Source organism: Tachypleus tridentatus, chromosome 9 (assembly GCF_004210375.1).
Source record: "Tachypleus tridentatus isolate NWPU-2018 chromosome 9, ASM421037v1, whole genome shotgun sequence".
Taxonomy (NCBI): Eukaryota; Metazoa; Arthropoda; class Merostomata; order Xiphosura; family Limulidae; genus Tachypleus; species Tachypleus tridentatus.
The window spans coordinates 91116143-91133996 of NC_134833.1; the positions used below are offsets into that span (position 1 = coordinate 91116143).

At 31.0% G+C, this 17854-nt stretch overlaps 1 protein-coding gene across 2 annotated transcripts in view; it reads left to right on the forward strand.

Moving 5' to 3' along the window:
- The window catches only part of LOC143225738 (ERO1-like protein beta), a 43104-nt gene that overhangs the window by 8938 nt on the left and 16312 nt on the right, over positions 1 to 17854 (forward strand). Inside the window, exons 1-6 of one of the 2 annotated variants that reach the window (XM_076455671.1) lie at positions 6653 to 6869; positions 12205 to 12324; positions 13744 to 13827; positions 14233 to 14310; positions 16474 to 16550; positions 17341 to 17414. In XM_076455671.1, coding sequence (XP_076311786.1) covers positions 6756 to 6869; positions 12205 to 12324; positions 13744 to 13827; positions 14233 to 14310; positions 16474 to 16550; positions 17341 to 17414 — 547 coding nt within the window. In that variant the 5' untranslated portion in view covers positions 6653 to 6755. Of the gene's footprint in view, positions 1 to 6652; positions 6870 to 12204; positions 12325 to 13743; positions 13828 to 14232; positions 14311 to 16473; positions 16551 to 17340; positions 17415 to 17854 lie in introns of those variants that run through there. The other variant, XM_076455670.1, reaches the window with a different exon arrangement.

A 17854-nucleotide genomic window follows, 5' to 3' on the forward strand; every position in this document is an offset into this window, starting at 1 on the left:
GAAGACTAAAGATCAGTTTTATATTACTGGATACATAATGTGAGTGCATGTACATAACTTTAAAAAAATTATAGTTGAAAATGTGATCACATTAAAATAATTATAATGCTAGGAGTTGAAATTTATAATGATCTTTGTAGAGGCTGTGCTAAATTTTGGTAGGCATTATAATAAGTTTATCTCTCTCAGTTTTAAAATGTTAAAAGTTCACTTAAACTTGCATATTTTTCAAAGCTGTAGCATGTTGTTGAGTACAAGGAAGTAAATTTTACTATGTAGAAACATTCTGACTTTGTTTAGAGCTTTATTTCATTTGTAGTTTTTTTTTTTTTACTAGGTTTGATCAAACCTTTAATGTTTAACAAAATAAATAGTATAATATACCTTGCTTCTTACATTAATAATTTAAGTTGTTGTAATAGTAGATAAAGACTGATCTACAGAACCTTTATGTAACTTTATGAAAACATATATATTGACTGAATTTTTTTTCCAGATCTTTTTTAGGATATTCTAATGAATTGTAAACTTTACAGGAACATTGAATTTACATTAGATTATAAAGCATGTAATAAATGTATAAATACAAATGTATAACAGTACTTTTTCTGACAGTTGTGTTACTCAAATATTTCTTAAATATTCTCTAATATCTTGCATATTTTAATTTAAATCATTGTGACTCAAGTACTTTGATAGTAACTATCCAGAAAATGGTGTTGTAGTATAATGTATTAATGAGCTAGAAGCTAATGAAATGGTTAATATGTGAAAGAGCAATTTGTGGACTTCATTCCATTATTTTTTTCTATTTGTGTAAAAGAAAAACCGGAGTAGCAGAAATGATAACATTATATTTATTTGATGTTAACAATTCATTCTGTTTCAATGTACTGAACTTTTAAGTTAATATATTAAAAGCTTTGTCCACAGCAAGAAACACAGTAGTTAAATAATTGAATAATTCAAAAATACTTTAAACTCTCTGAACATTAACTTCAGTCTCCACTGTAGTTAAAATCTACTTGTATGTTTTTGTAAACTGTTTAATGTTTATAGTATTTCGCATTCTTCAGGTTGCAATTGTATGAAGTCAGTTTTAAGGTTTCATTACACTTGGTGATAACAGATTAGGATTGCATTATTAATTCTACAGTAACTATACCTTAGATGTAATATGTGATAAGAAGGATTGAAGTTGAAATTACAATGACTACTTGGTTCTTTTATGACCATCAGTATTGGTTATATTTTTACACTCTCAATACATGTTTTCTGACAGTACTTTATTCTGATCCCATTAATTATCTACTTTGGGTATTGTTTCTCACTCATATAGGTACCGTCTTCCACTAGTTGTCATCGTTCTCTTCAGCAATATTGTGACTGTGTAAGGTACCTTTTTGTGTGTATACCTCTTGTTTTTCAGGTACATGGCCTTTTTTTTCTTTATGGATCCTGCTCTGTGGTGAGTGGTGCTTGTTCAGGTATAGTTAAATCTACATTGTAAGGCCATGATAACTGACTTAACAATTATAATTTCCATGGCCACTAAATGCACTCTGTTCAGATAGCATATTCTACAAGATAACTTGTGGGCTTTCCTCATGATATATTTGGTTCGTTCACATGCCCGTTCTGGACCATACTGTAGACTTCACAGATGAAGTAAGAGGAGAATGCTGCCTATCCCTGACATTCTTTAGATTTAATAAATTAGAAGTGATATGCTTTTGGGAAAAAAATAAAAAAAAAAATCATGGTCTCCCATTGCACTGTCTCCAGTGTTAAAAACATACAAGCCTCTTTGCTGAATTCCCCCCCCTTCTACCAGTAGAGTATAGGAGCCCTTAACACTTTGAAGATCCAAGCTGCTGGAGTCGGTGGACCATGGAGGCATCCTTCTGAATGTTATATTGATATACAATACAAATAATGACAAAAACATTCAGTTGTGAGTAGGGTGGTGGTGTTATGCTGGTTTAAATGATGATATATCATCCAATCTCATGCTCCATCTCTGTGTTTTGAGTTTTTGAATGGGAAGTCAAAATTACATTTCAATCCTTTGATTGAGATCCCTCATCTTATTCCCAAATGGCTATCAGTTCCCACTGGCTAAGTTTTGGATTCAGAGTAGAACCAATCAGTATAGGTTATGCAAGGGTGGTGGAACCTGCAGATTAATACAGTTCTTCCTGTTATATTGTCCCTCAATTATTTTATTATACTGAAGATGTTATTGCATTGGGGGTGATTCCTGTTGAATTTGTTTTGATTAAGACAGTTTACTGATTGTCCAGAAGTCAGGTTCTCAGGTTGGTCAAACAATTGTGGCTTGGTTTTGGATTGTAGCTGACTTGCTGGCTGTATGATCCTCTTTCCTATCACCACATGGATGGTAGTTTTGGGTTGTGGTCAGTTTATTGATTTTATGATTTTTATCCTACCCCTGTGTAGATGGTGGCTCCTAGCAACTGGGTTTTTAGATGCAGTTGACTTCCTGTTTACTGTGCATTGCACTTTAGCCACTCTACACCTGGAGACACATCCTGTTATTCACATCCACATAGATTCTTTTATGGGATTGAGATAACAGTCATCTGATTTGGATCCCTATTCAATGTTTGTTTTTAAAGATCTGTTTTAGGTTTGCTCTTCACAATTTCCACCCATGCCTGTGACACCTGGTACAGAAGTAGTGTGGTCTTCCACATATGATCCTCTACTGAGTGGATCTACTCTTTTAATGTGTCTTTAGGATGCTTTTTCTTTTCTTCACATTGGTCCCTCCATCAAGTCAATGTAGAATTGTAGCTATGTATGTGAATGAAGATAATGTACTTTATTAGAGGTTATAATTTTACTGTACTGAAGATGCATTTCCAATAGGTACTTATCTTGGTTAGTGCACTTGCTGGTTATGGGTTTGAATTCCTGTCCCACCAAACATGTGTGCCATTTCAACCATGGAGGCATTATAATGTGGTGATCAATCTCATTATTCATTGATAAAAGAGTAGCCCAAGGGTTGTGAGTGCAGATGACTAGCTGCCTTCCCTCTAGTTTTTCACTGTTAAATTGGGGATGGCTAATGCAGATAGCCCTTGTGTAGTTTTGCATGAATTACCAAACCAACCAAAACACATGCACTTCCCTTCCTTTCTCCCCACAGATAACTAGTGCTTCCATTTTCTGCCAAAACTTCTAGTGATAGTTTGGTAAAATCACCTGTGTGAGGTGGGTGTGTCATACTCCTATTGTTGTAGGGTTGTTGCATGATGATTTGCATACAAGACATAGTTGAACTACATTGATCTTGGGGGAGCACAAGGCTTATGGCATGTGAAAAAAAAAGTTGCATGTAGAGGGCAGTATTAAATGAGAATAGCTATTTTTGTGAATGGAGATAGATACCTATTAGAAATACATTTCCTATATAGGAAAATTAAAACTTTAGCAGTTGCTCAAGGTAATTGTATATTCTGAATGAACACATCCCTCAATATACAGAATAAATTCATTCTTCAAAAGGTTAGTGAGTAGTGAAAGCTCATGTATCAAAATCTGTTGTTTTCTTATCTAAAGGTTCCAATTATGTAACTGAAGATGCATTCCTACAGAAAAAAGTTCAACATCAAGACATAAATAAGAACATTTAAAACATAGAGAACCTGTTCTAAACACATTTAATATAAATTGAATAGTGTCATGATAAAATATTGATATTACTAAAAATGAGGTGTAGAAATAAAAATTAGGTATAATATTTTAAACAGTTGCCAGAGACTACTTAATCATTGTGTGAGATGTTTTTGCAGGAAGATGTAGGGGAGTTACTGGGAGGGAGAAGCAGGGATAGTACATTTACAAATACTAAACATAAATGTGAGGTAATAATCTTGAGAACCTAGTCGTGTAAAGCAATAAGCAAAATAAAATTTGATGCAGAAATCCTTTCACTGTGGATTGTACAGATCCATCAACCAGTAAAATTTCAAATTTATACATTAAAGATTCAATAAAAATGAAACTTAGCCTTCCATAAAATGAATTGTGTTTCTAATTTTTAAGTTCCATTGTCACGATTTACCTTCAATTAGTTTCCATAAAGTGAGGATATACTGTAAAAATTTCCAGAATATTCTAAACAATTCTAGGAGGTTTGAGATTATTTTGTAATATTCTAGCATATTCTTAAATATTTTAATATGTTCTGTAATATTCCAGAATATTCCACATTATTTAGAATGTTCAAGGTATTCCATATGTAAAAAAATCCATGCTGTTACTTTTTACTTCTGTAATATTCTGTATTATCTTAGAACTTGTCCTGGCATGTTTTTTGAGAGACTGTAGATAGGCATTTCTGTGGTCCATGTATTGAATCAGTTCTAGCAATTTTAGGAATACATGGACCAGTCCAGTTACAAAATTGCAGCTGACCACAATGAAGTATTGGAAGCCACAGAGGAAGTTAAGAACAGTGTCATTGAATTTTCTACAAGATGTATTTAGGTTAGCCAGCTCAGATACGATTGTTGAGAACTTCGTGAACTAACCAAAACCTTTCTTTATAGTATTTCTCCTTGTAGTGTACAATTTATAACACTTGAAGCACTGCCTGGTGGATGGCCAAGGCATTATATGCCTTCAACATCTGGATGTTTATGAGGCAGTGTAATTTTGTTGGCTGTGAGGGAAAAGTGTCTATGACTTCTGTAGTTTTGTTTGAATTTATGTTATGACATAGTTCACTGATCCTGATGTCACAGTGATCTTAACATTCTACAGTTTTGTTAGGTATGAGAAGGTGAATTTTGCTGTTTCAAAATCTGCGTGTTGAGAATTTACTGTATAGTTGTAGTATTTCAATGAGAAATTCAGTAGTTTGGCATTCTTTGATTCATCTATATCCACAGAAACAAAGCAAGCAATAGTATAGGTACAAAATAAGAAGGAAGATTTGAACATACCTCCAGAGTGCAAGAAGTTGGAGGACATGTCAGTTGATGATTTTGTCACAAAGAACACAACAGACTTTTTTAGGTGCTTTGAAATTCCATTTGAGTTTTTGAATTATGTCCTTAAGTCTATTAGTTCAGAGGCACTACAGGCAGTTCAACACTTGAAATGTGGTAAATTACAATGCTGGAAGGGGTGTGATCTTTACTGAGGAGTATAATGCCATTGTAACAGAGAAAGAACAGAAACATTTCATCCTCCGAGTTGTGTATGAGCATAGAAGACAATTTCATGTAATTATGTACATAATAATATACTTTAAATATTGATAATATATAACAAGTATGTTTTTACATCACATAATACCATGCCACTGCAATTTAAAGCTTATATGTCATTGAGGAACCTTTAAATGTGGTTGAAAATGGATGGAGTTTGACATTTAATATTATTTTTGTATGTTTGAACAAAATTAAGGGGTGAGTGCTAAAGGAATTCTAACCTGAAATGCCACCTGTAAATAAGGACCATCCCTAACAGTTGACTTTCAGTTTAGAGATGTGGTGCAAGAGCGGTGACTGGTTTAAGAAAAGGCCTACATATATGATTTTATTTGTATGTTTTCTTGAGTAGAGAAGAATGAGAGATGGCTTCAAGATTGTCAGGAATATGGACAATTTTATGTGTAATTTAAGTGGTGTGGAATAATATTGAAAGTTCATGTGCAAACTTGTTCTTTGTGAATTATTTTTGTCAGCCATGCATTTATGGAATGGTGTCTGATATGTTATGTACTGTTTATTTTAAGTTAATTTAAATTTATGTTGAATTGACATATTGAACTATAGAGCTACTTTTTATTTAGCTCTGTTGTTCTTCTGTTGTGGATTACTGAGGAAGGGTGAGGGGGTTGGGGTTCATGTGTTTAATAGTCTGCAGCCATCATGTTTTTTTTTTTTCCTATATTATGTACGTCTGTGTAGCAGTTGTCGTTTTCGTTAACCACATCTCTGGTATTATGCTGATTACACAAGTTGAATTTATTTCTTTGAGTGGGGAGCATAGAATGTACTCCTTAACAGAACGTTACCGACAGAATAAAAACCTGTCATTTTAGCTTAGTTAGCAACTTGGTTATGAGCGTGAATAATTTGATGTTATCATTAAGGTAAACCTGTATCAGTAAGTATGCTATATTCTGGGTCTAAGTATAGATTTCCCATCTCCAGTGGGAGTACATTGTTGTAACATATGCATATTTTTGAAAATTATTGACCAATATTCGATAAGTAGTTATTTTTTGTACTCGTTTGTAAAATTACATTTTTTTTTGTATGCTGTAAGCGGAAAGTAAAAATGAAGGACGTAGTTTTAATTACGTAACTTTTTCTTGAAAATACAAGCATATATTAAAATGCAATATGTTTTAATATGAATGAGAAGGAATCGTTACATACTGTGTGATAACGTTTGTGGCAACAATCTTTACAACACCACGGTAACGCACTTGGGAGCGTAACAGATGTCCAAGTACAAGCTTGTACAAATAGGCATTAACGTGCGTCATGTAAGTGTAATAATATAACGTATGTTCTCGTTATTGTGTTTTCATTTAGGGCGCTCTACAAACTACTATTGACTTCGAAAAATAAAAATTGACCTTTATTACTGGCTGTGTTCGCCATTCGTCCTAACCAGTTGGTCTCTGAATACGTGAACGGAGCGGGAATCCCGTTTTTTTGATATTTCTGCATTTTCGTAGCTCATCAGCCGATATTTAATTATTTAATATGCACATCTGTACAAGTGTATTCGTATGGAGCTTTTTCTTTTCCACCCTCTCATGTTTGGGCAACATTACTATCGCTAGTAATTCTATCACAAATAATATTTTTCCTTATAAGGTAACCTTATTTAACTTTCCATTTTCTTAACGAAATTTATTATAAGCTCTGTAAAAAATTCGTAAAATACATTTGTTTTAGTTTTGCACGTATATCAGCTTCTATCTGACTGTGATAAAATTTTATGTATGGATTAATGTATAAAGTTTACTTCTTATATGACTAAGCTATATTAATGATGTTGGACTACTTATGTTATTGATTAATCCTATAGAGTAGTATGTTTAATAACACAATAATTGTTAGATTTAATTATTTTTATTAAGTATCAAGGTAATATCTTTAACGAATTCCAAGTTTTAAAAGTATATGCCTAGTAGTAATTGCATTCGCACAGAAATAATACTGCTTTACGCACGACTGTAGATTAACAAAATGTCCGCCGTATGAAATTTTAACCAACAAATATTTTCATTTTGTTTTAGGAACAGTCTCTATAATATAAATGTAAATGCTGTGTTTTGTAATATTTAAAAAAAACTTTTGTAAATTTCGCTCATGACAAATTTGTTGCCTCGAAATAAAAATGCCACATCGGCGTAAAAATTATCTTATAGTTAAAATTTTACGAATGTATTATTTTTCTTTCTTACTTTCTTATAAGTAAAACCAGCAAAGTATTAATTGTTTTATTTACTTTTAAATGCGTCTTGAATGAATAAAGAGGGTTGATTACGCTTTACTGAACCAATTTGAATATGCAAATCAGTCTTTCACAGGACAGCGCAAGCAATATAAAGTCACGATTGAACAGTGTTTTATTAGAACTAAATTTGACATTGATTTTATCGCTTGCACGAAGGGTATGTAATGGTCCTTTACCACACGAAATGTTCTTGATACACTTTGATGATAAAGATCGATTCATATTGGAGATTTAGAATTTGCAAGATGGAGATATCCCTTTTACTTAATGGTATTGGAAAACAAAAAGGAAAGGATTAATGTGGGGAAAGGAAACTTTCCAGAAAGACATCTATGACAACTTGTATCACATCCATGGTAAGCACAGCATTTTATAATAGGTTATAATAATCTTGAACACAAAGGTGTATGGTGAAAGCCATCCTCTTTCCCTAGGCAACAGCACACAACATAATCAAGAAGGACTTCTAGTTGAAATGAGGCTAATATAGTATGGGTTAACTAAGATATACTTCCAGTTATACCTCCCATTCATCTACACATATCAAAAGCAGCTGTTGATTTAAGTGGATATTCATGCTATTCTATATGAAGACATACAGATCAAGATGCTAAGAGCAATACTGATGGATTTGTGTTTTATCAGATTCTGGGAGCAAGTGATGGAAAGTTGTCAACTTTGTATACTGGATGGGTTATGGAAGAGTCATATGCTTTGGACATGATAGCTTTAAGAATGAGCTTTTTGCACTGTAAACTATGCTGCAGGACTTCTTGTTAAAATGCTTGGCCTTCAGGTAGTGTTTTTGGATATGGAAATATACATTGTAATGACTTGATGGAACTCCACAATCATTATAATACAAGATAAATCTTAAAAAAATGGAACTTAAAAGCAGACCACAAGATCAGGTCATAAAAATGGGGCCACTTGCTGGTACAATGGTAAGTCTATGGATTTATGACACTAAAATCAGGGATCAATTCCCCCTTGGTGGACTTGGCATATAGCCAGATGTGGCTTTGCTTTTAGAAAACACACACACACACACACACACACAAAAAAAAAAAAGAAGGGTAAAAAAAACAAGGCAGAATATAATGTAGATATTTACTCAAACTACAAATTCCTATTTGACACTGCCAACTGTAATTGTAAATAACAGAATGGAATCAAAATAAGGGTTGGTAGTTTTGGTAAATAATGTCTTCAATATCTTCAGCCTTGTTTTCTTACCTTTTTACAATCTGATCTGTATCTGCATGTTTTTAAATTCCAATTTTTTATTTATCTTGTTTGCTGGCTTTTTGTTGCCCAACTATGGTAAGTAATTACTTTATGATAGCTAAATTTATACATTGTAATGATAAATGCTACGAGTTGATACAGTGCATGATGATTTACTATAGCTTTTGACTATTTGATCTCATTACTTTGAGATATAAAATGTTATGTTGCATTTGGATAGTGTCACATTTATAGGTTCTGTGTAACTAAATTCTCTATATAAAAATGTATAGCAATGGGCAGTTATATGCCTATAGTAAGACACAACCATCACTATATGTATAAAATTTTGCCAGGAGAAAAGTAGCCTTTTCAAATGAAACATGCACATCTAAAACATTACTTTAAATAAAACTGTGTCTTTCAAATTCATCATTCTGTGATTGTGTGTAATAAAATTTAATATTTTGTGTATTGGCCTATTATCTATTCTTCACTTCATACATAATATAGGGGTTTGCTCCCTAAAGACATCAACTGTATAATGTACAAACCATTGAGTTATTTACCTGTTACAGCCATCTGATGTTCTGTTATTGACTGGTAATTCCTGTTTTACCCTTGATTTAAGCTTTTTAAAGTAACACCAAATGTGTGTTAGAAAGCTAACTTCAAGGTGTAATGATAACTAGAATTATGTTTTTTAGTGTATTTAAAGTATAGAATTAACAAGCTGACTTTTGCAGTACTTTATATAGTACTAGCCGGAGTACCCATATCCATGATGGAAGTAATGTAAATTCATGATTAATGAAAGGTTATAATAGGATTTGAAAATTTATTCTCCTTGTATGTAATTGTAAAAATGAAAAAATGCCCATGAAAAACACAAAATTAAAAACTGAAAATTTGTATGCATCTTCCTATGGACCAAATAAACTTCCTTACCAGTTTTGTTAAAGATTTTTCACACCCTACAAATTAGCTATATGGACACAAATTAAACTACTATTATATTTATGTAGATCCTACAAAAGGTTATGTGCAAAATACTGAGCTATTTTTGTTGTGGGTTAACAAGAGAATAATAATAATTACAAATGGGTTGTTTTCAGAGCATTTTTTTCTTGCCTTGTGAGTCTAATGTACATGTTTTTTCTGCAAATGTATGTGTACAGTCTTAGTAATCAAGAGTAAAGGTTTTAAAGTGTTCTTTTAACTGAATTATTACTGTTTAAGGTTATTTTTGCCCAAATGATTTGCTATGGTTTTATCAAATTTCTGGTGATCCCTATTATGAACTACAATAATCAATCATATTTGTTCTAAATTTAATGTAAACTTATTTAAACATGGCTTAGGCAATACGTTTTTGAGAAGTATGTTGCTAGAAATATGTTTACTCTCATCACAAAAATTATTCTACAAACTTCAAGTGATTGCAGTGGTTTTGAATAAGTTAGCATACATTCAGTAATCTCAAATATCATTAGTTTTTTTTAAGATGGTCATTATGTATATGATAGTTCAGTAAACATGAATTAGTAGTTCTTTCCCTAAGATAGTGTTTATAGCAGTTTTCAGTGTGAGTTAACCTACCTTCAGTAATATAAAATAAGTGGTTGTTTTCTTAAAAACCTGATGGTTAAGATGCTTGATTCTCATTTTGTGGATCATAAGTTCAAATCCCAGTCATTGAACATGCTTGCCCTTTCAGCAGTGAGGGTGTTGTAAAGTGATGATCAATCTCATTGTTTGTTGGTAAAAGAAGAATCCAAGAGTTGATGGTGGGTGGTGTTGACTAGCTGTCTTCCCTCTATTTTATCACTACTATATTAGGGATGGCTATGACATATAGCCTTTGAGTAGCTTTGTTTGAAATTCAAAACAGACTGTTTTCCCTAAGACAGTCAGTGTGTATAATGATTTTGAATGTATTAGCTTACACTAGTAATGTGAAATAACACACAAGTTTTTTTCTCTAAGACAGCATGTGCATCAGTTTTGAATGAGTTAGCCTACATTCAGTAATATGAAATATTTTTAGGCCAGTCAGTATATACATTAGTTTTGAACATAAAATTAAATTGTTTCAGGATAGTAAGTGTGTACAGTGGGTTTGAATGAGTTAGACTGCATTCATTAATATGAAACAGCTGTAGTTTTTGTGGACATATCAGTGAAATCTTAAGTAATGAACCAGGTAAACTAGGGAACTAAAATAAGAAACGAGTTTGATTTGTTGCTATAAAATCTATAAAAATTGTCTTGTTATAAAATTTACACAAAGAAGAGAGTTTGATGTATCATTTCAAGTCATATTTGTTGGTACGAGAATGTTATTCAAATAGCATAAACAAATTACTGTTTGTTTTTGCAGCTTGCACAAACAGCCATATTTTTTATACAGATGGTGAGCCAAATGCACATTATTGTTTGTTACACACCCAGCATGCTCAGTTGGTATGCAAGGTTTGAACAAAGGAGGTTCTTCATACATTCTTTGCTGAACTAAATATATAGTTACTGGATTGAATATAGCTTTTAAATATAATTTATTGTTTGATATTCACTATACAACATGAAAGGTAACAAAGTGACTGACAAATCACTTGTAAATGCATACATGCTTGTCTCATTATACTGCTTTTAAAACTTCCTAGGAAATTGTAAAGATGCATGTAGCTGTAAAAATACCAATTATATTGGAATTGTTTAAATTTTATGCAGGCTTAATAAGTCTAATAATCATAGCATAGTTTTAGATAGAAATATTACTTGTCTACATCTATTATACAGTGTTATTTATAATTACACATTTATTAGATTATCCAGCATCAGGAATTGATCATGGTTTGTTCATCATTTCTTTTGGAAAGTATAGGTTATTTTGACATGGAGAACACTGATTTTAGAATATACATTTTCCTGGTATGTTCAACATGAACACTTTTAGAATATACAAGTTTTCCTGGTTTGTTTGGTACGAAGAACCTGTTTTAGAATAAATAGGGTTTCTTAATTTGTTTAATCAAAAGCATTGAGAATACGTAGATTTTCCTGGATTAGTTAAACATAGAGCAGTTTCAAGATGCAGATTTTATAAGCTCATAAGGTATAAAATGTTCTGAAAGTATATATAATTTTATATTGTGTATAGAGTACTGTCAAGTTTTAGGTGTATAAAAGACAATCTAACTATTACTTGATACTCAGTATTTGAAAAATAGGAATATATATCCAAATAAAATTTGCTAATGAAAAATTCACCTTTTAATTAATTTGCTATTACATCATATTACATCATTGTACCATTTTTAGAGAGTGCTTCCTAAAATTTAAGATATTTTTAGTTTTTAAGGTTTTGAAGGTGATTGAGTATTCACTTTTATGTGTGTGTTCTGTTCATGTTCTTTAATTCAGTAATTACTGGTGTCATCAAGGATATGTTTTTTTTTTCAGCTTGAAGGACGAATAGATGATTGCACATGTAGTGTGGATACGGTAGATTATTTTAACAACAATAAAATATATCCTCGTCTCAAAAGCTTACTAGTTCGAAATTACTTCAGATATTTCAAGGTAAGAATAACATCTACCATTTTATATGAAATGAAAAGTAATTAGCAATTTTGAAAAAAAAAATTGTAATGACATATAACACCAGAAACTATTTAAGTTGTATTAATGTAAATAAAAAATAAATAATTTACTTAAAATGAACTACAGAAGTTTTTAAGAAAATGATGCTAATGTGGATGAACTATGTTTATAAAACATTGTTTAATAATAAATGGTTTATTTGTGAAATCACTGCATAAAGATTTTATTTAAATATATGGTCGTTACTCTTGCAGGTTTTGGTTTGTTACTTATTTCAAATGAAAAGTCTTTTTAGGCTATACAAAATTAAATGTTACCCATCATACACACACTCATATTTATTTAATGCAGGAATATGGAAACACAAGACATGACAATAAGACACTTTTACTTTAAAATGAAAGATGGATTTGGTATTTTTTTACTACTTTATGTAAAGCCACAGGCTAAAGTTTAAATAAGTGAATGAACACTTAAGATCTTTTTTAGTAACACTGGTTCTCTAACATTTAAGGGTTAGCTGTGTATCATTGAGTGACCTGAAAAAGGCTATAATAAACTTTAAGTAAAATTTCAAAACAATCCTTAGCCCTAGTTCTTGTCCATTTAAGTGAATAGAAAACAATCTCACTGATAATTTATTTGATACTAGTTAATTTTTAACTTAAAAGAAAATTATAAAAAACGACTCATAAACACATAAGTGTATTCCAAAATGCCATGGTTAATAACACATGGCTGTTGATGTAGCACTCTTCCATGTTAAAATTGACAACATTCAATTCTTAGACATTTTACTGACTTCTTGTTCTGATATTGCAATAGTGATGCTTTACTACAAACTGAATGAATACACATTTTTAACTGTTTTATGAAAATGATGAGAAGTCTTTGTCTAAAACTACCATAAGACCAAACAGTATGCCATGCAATAACATAGGCCACTCTGTGAACCAGCAATAATCTTAAACATTTTAATGACTTCAAAAGCATTGGATGAACCATGTATATGGTAGACTAACCAATGTGGTTGATAGGTAGCAAAAGATTAACTACTATGAAATTCAGAAAGTCTTTATACACATATATGTCCATGGAAGTTTTTTAACTTGTGTGTGATGACTACTGAAAAGTTTAACACTTAACAATAAATCTAATTTTAGATAAAAAATGAATTAAAAAAAGATATCACACACTTGAAAGTTGTGAAAACAAAATGCTGACATTTTGATTGTCTGTCATCATTGTGTTAACAAATCAAGAAGAGAAAACAAAGATACTTTTTAAGGTATGAGGAAAACCTACTCACAACACAGGGGTATGAACACTTTTTGTTGTAACTGTAATTATGCACTCCTATTTATAATCATAGGAGCTAATCTTTCCTTTTTATTGTAGGTAAACTTGAATCGTGGCTGTCCTTTCTGGCCAGATGATAGCAGATGTGCTATCAAGGATTGTTCTGTCAAGACATGCTCTGAGGTATGATTACTCTTTTTTTTAACAATGTCTTGTGAATTTTCCCATTATGGAAGGAAAAAAACTGTAGGGCAGTGATTAAAACTTCTGGTGTTGCATTGAAATAAGCTAAAACAGAAACTTGTCATAATATTAGCACCATATATTGTCATGTACATCTGTCTTACCATCTTTCGAACATTCCTGTTGGATAAAGTTATTTGTTTATAATTTTAAGTTTGTTTCGTGGGAAATTGGTAGTAGCATCATTAGAAATAGTAGCTTTTACTACAAGCAAGCACTTAGTGTTTCAATATATTGATAAACATTTTTTTTTTACTATGAGTACTTTAGGATTTCTATGTACTGATAAAACAGCATCTTTTACTTTTGAGCACTTAATGTTTCTATGTACTGATAATTTTCCAGGAGAAGATTCCACCAGGAATCAAAAAATTGTCCATTGGTGAAAGGAACAAGAATACAGCCAATAAAAGTTTGAATAAGGTGAATAATATTAGTTTAGAAATGTTTTAAAACTTTCTGTATAGTGCAACTATATAACTTAAATGAAAGCTTTTCTGTTATATAATGTTTATTCTTCATAATGAGATCTTGTGTTTAACAGTTTGTGTCAAATAACACTAACCCTCTCCACACAAATCAAAGGTCATGTTTGTTGACTTGCATTCAAAATCTTATTGAACCACTATTTTATGAATTTATTTCAATATGTTTGGTATCAAATTATAGATTATAATTCAAATGTTAGTATGATCCATTACTTAATGTTTAATTTTAAAGTAAATATCAAAATAACACTTAAATATTGAGTTTAGTGAGTCATGTGGTGTGTTGAATGCAGCACTGTTTAAAATTAAATCTGTGTAATGTCCAAATACAAAGTTTATTGTTCCTCTCAAACTAGGAACTCAAGTTACCAATATTGAGAAGCTACAATACTAAATAAGAACCTCTTATATTTGCTACTTGTTGAGATATTCATTATGCACTGAATCAAATACAGTGGCCTTGACCACCTCTTTCAATTTTTGGAAACACTTCCTAAATTACTAGGCTGGAAAAATTGTAGTGGAATTCTATGATATCAATATACAAACTTGTGATTTTTAGTTATGTAATATATATATGTATGTATAAAAAAAAAAAAAAAAAATTATTTTGTGGCACATCCCTCACATGCAAACCTTTTATGTTTAGCACCTTATGGCAAGTAGCTAATGACTACAAAGGTTGTAACTGGAAGATGTAATTTGTTTGCTTTAATTCTTTGTTTTCTGTTCTGTATTTTAAGAAAAATAAGTTTAAGAATTTATTTTTAAAGAATGATAATGTATATACATACATAGTGTATTATAACTAAAATATGACTGTATTTTACAAAATACTAGTCTACTAAAACACAGCTAAAATGGGCTACCTTGTAATGGTCATTTTTATATTATTCAGTATGGTGACGTGTACATGCACTACGTCATTGCAACTTCTGTGATGCTAACCAGGCACGACTAAAAGATCAATATAATAAAAATAATAATGGTATAATATTATGATATTAAGCTATTTAGACTAAACATTTGTTTTCAAGTTATAATATGTAATCATTCTATAATGAAGAAAATTTATTTTAAGTTCCTACTTTTTATGATGGTTAAGAGATTGATTAAAGCATTCAAACCTGTCCAAAGATTTGTCAGTGAAAATAACATAAAATTTAAAGTTTTTCAGAAAAACTTGACAACTATTTGGATATAATAAGGATATTGCATGTGAAATTTGAAAATTTTCTGATGCAAGAAGTACTTTTTTATTTTAAAAGGAATATCACTTTGCATGTAGGATAGGAAACATGCAAAAAGAAAAAGGGCATGAGAAAGACATTGCTTGATAAACAGTAAGACTTAAAGAAAATCTGATATTCTGTGTATGAAAGCATTGTAATGCTTACTGATAATTTGCCAAATTTTCATGAATGTATTCTTACTAATTTTGGCATGAAAACTATAAACATAAAATGATTGAGGTCACTCCCAGGGAATGATCCTATTCCAAAAGATCTAAGGTCACACTGAAGGTCAGTCATTTCTCTGATAATGGTAGTAAATTGTGATTTTTGAAAAATTGGTGTAATTCAAACTGATTGAGAGGGAAACTACATTTCAGGTTGGTTGCTACAAAAGTTGAAAAATCATGGGGCAGAGTGTGTATTTGCATTGTACATAAATTGAAAACTTTTCGGTTATATAATGTTTATTTTTTGTGGATGAGATATTGTGTTTAACAGTTTGAGTCAAATAGTTTTAGTGCTTTTCTAGTTTGCATTATTGATGGTTTTCCCTTACTGTTGGCCATAATGTATATGTTATTGTTTGTGAGTATTATTGATGGGCTGTGATGTCTGTTGGCTTTGTAGAATTGTTATTATTGTTTACAACTGTTGTTGAATGCATATGATGTTTTCTTTGGGAAATTAATTTTTGTTACTGTTGTTAGTATTGCTGATTGTTTGTGAAATCTTATAATTGATACATAGTTTTATCTGATAAGGATGTGCTTATTGTTTTTTGAATGTTGTGAGATTTATAATCTGTGTTTCAGTAGTTTTTTGTGTTTGGTATGGAGATTAAGATGTGTTTCCAATTGTTTCAGTATTCAAGAGAAGCTCAGGAAGAAGACAACTGTGATGAAAATCATGGGGGGCTAGGGGCTGTTGATGAAACAATCAGGTAAAGACTGAAGGTTTGAATTAACAAAAAGTCACAGGACAATACTTTAGTTTTTATCTCTGAGAAATGATAAAGAGTGACCAATTACCATTTTATCAATGGCATAAAATCAATATATGTAAACACAAAGGTTTTTATAACTACATAATATCCTGCTAATAGGTTTCACATTTTTCAAAGACAGTAGCAGTTTACACAATACTACAATCTTAAGAGGTGGCCAGTAACAAATTTTTAGTAATGCATCTAATTGAAGATATACTGGATATGTTAGGTTCCCAGTAGCTTTGATATTTTTGGTGTTTTGTATTTGATTTATTGAAGTAAGACATCATATATATTTTGCATAACTCATAAGTTATGGTAATTTTAATTTTTGTAACAAATAGCCTTAATTAAAACAACAACAACAGCAAAGAAAGCAAATGTATGAATTTATTTAACGTAAATTAACTCCTTTTGTGCTGTTTTATTTTTTGGTTTATAAAATACTTAGCAAGTTTTCTGACAAAATGCACGATAACTTATGGAACATCTTATATATCTGAGAAAGAACATTTACTATAAACAGTTGGTTTAAGCAATGTTTGTACTGTTGGAGATTACCTTAATGGTTATGGAATTTATACTTCTACATTTCACTTGATAAATTTTTACTAATGCTGTATGGCTGTCTGTAAACTAAAAACATTTTGGTGACCACTATTTAAATTAAAAGGTTCTGTATCTGTTTTTGTCTCTTTACGAGTTGTCATGAGAGCTAAGTTAATACAACATTCAATTAATATAGTGAGAAGAGTAAAGAAGATTTCAAACAGTGGCAAAAACATGATGATTCTCAGGATATTTTTTGTGAAATTGAAGGTAAGGATTCCATGTGAATGTGAAAACAAAACTTCATTCTTTGAAAATGGCTGCTAAAATATCTAAGCAATTTATAGTTCCTTAATATAAATTTTTTGTCATTAGTTAACCAGGATTTCTTCCCAATTTTATGATTATAAAAAGAATGAAGTATACTATCTTACAAACAGGTATTGTTTAATGGTTATTGAATGCTGTGTGTTTGGCTGGCTGCCACATTAACTGCTGTATTATAGTCTCGCGTACATTGTTCAGTGTTTCTCACGTTACTCGTGCAAGAACTTTAATAATGGAGTACCAAACTTGTTCTGGGCTTTGTCTGTCTTATGTTTTTTTTTTTGTAAAGCACTTGGCAATTCATATTTCAGTGAAGTGTTAAGAGAATAATCAGCCTTAGATTACAATGAAGATTTCTGTGTTATTTTTTGTACGTAATCTAA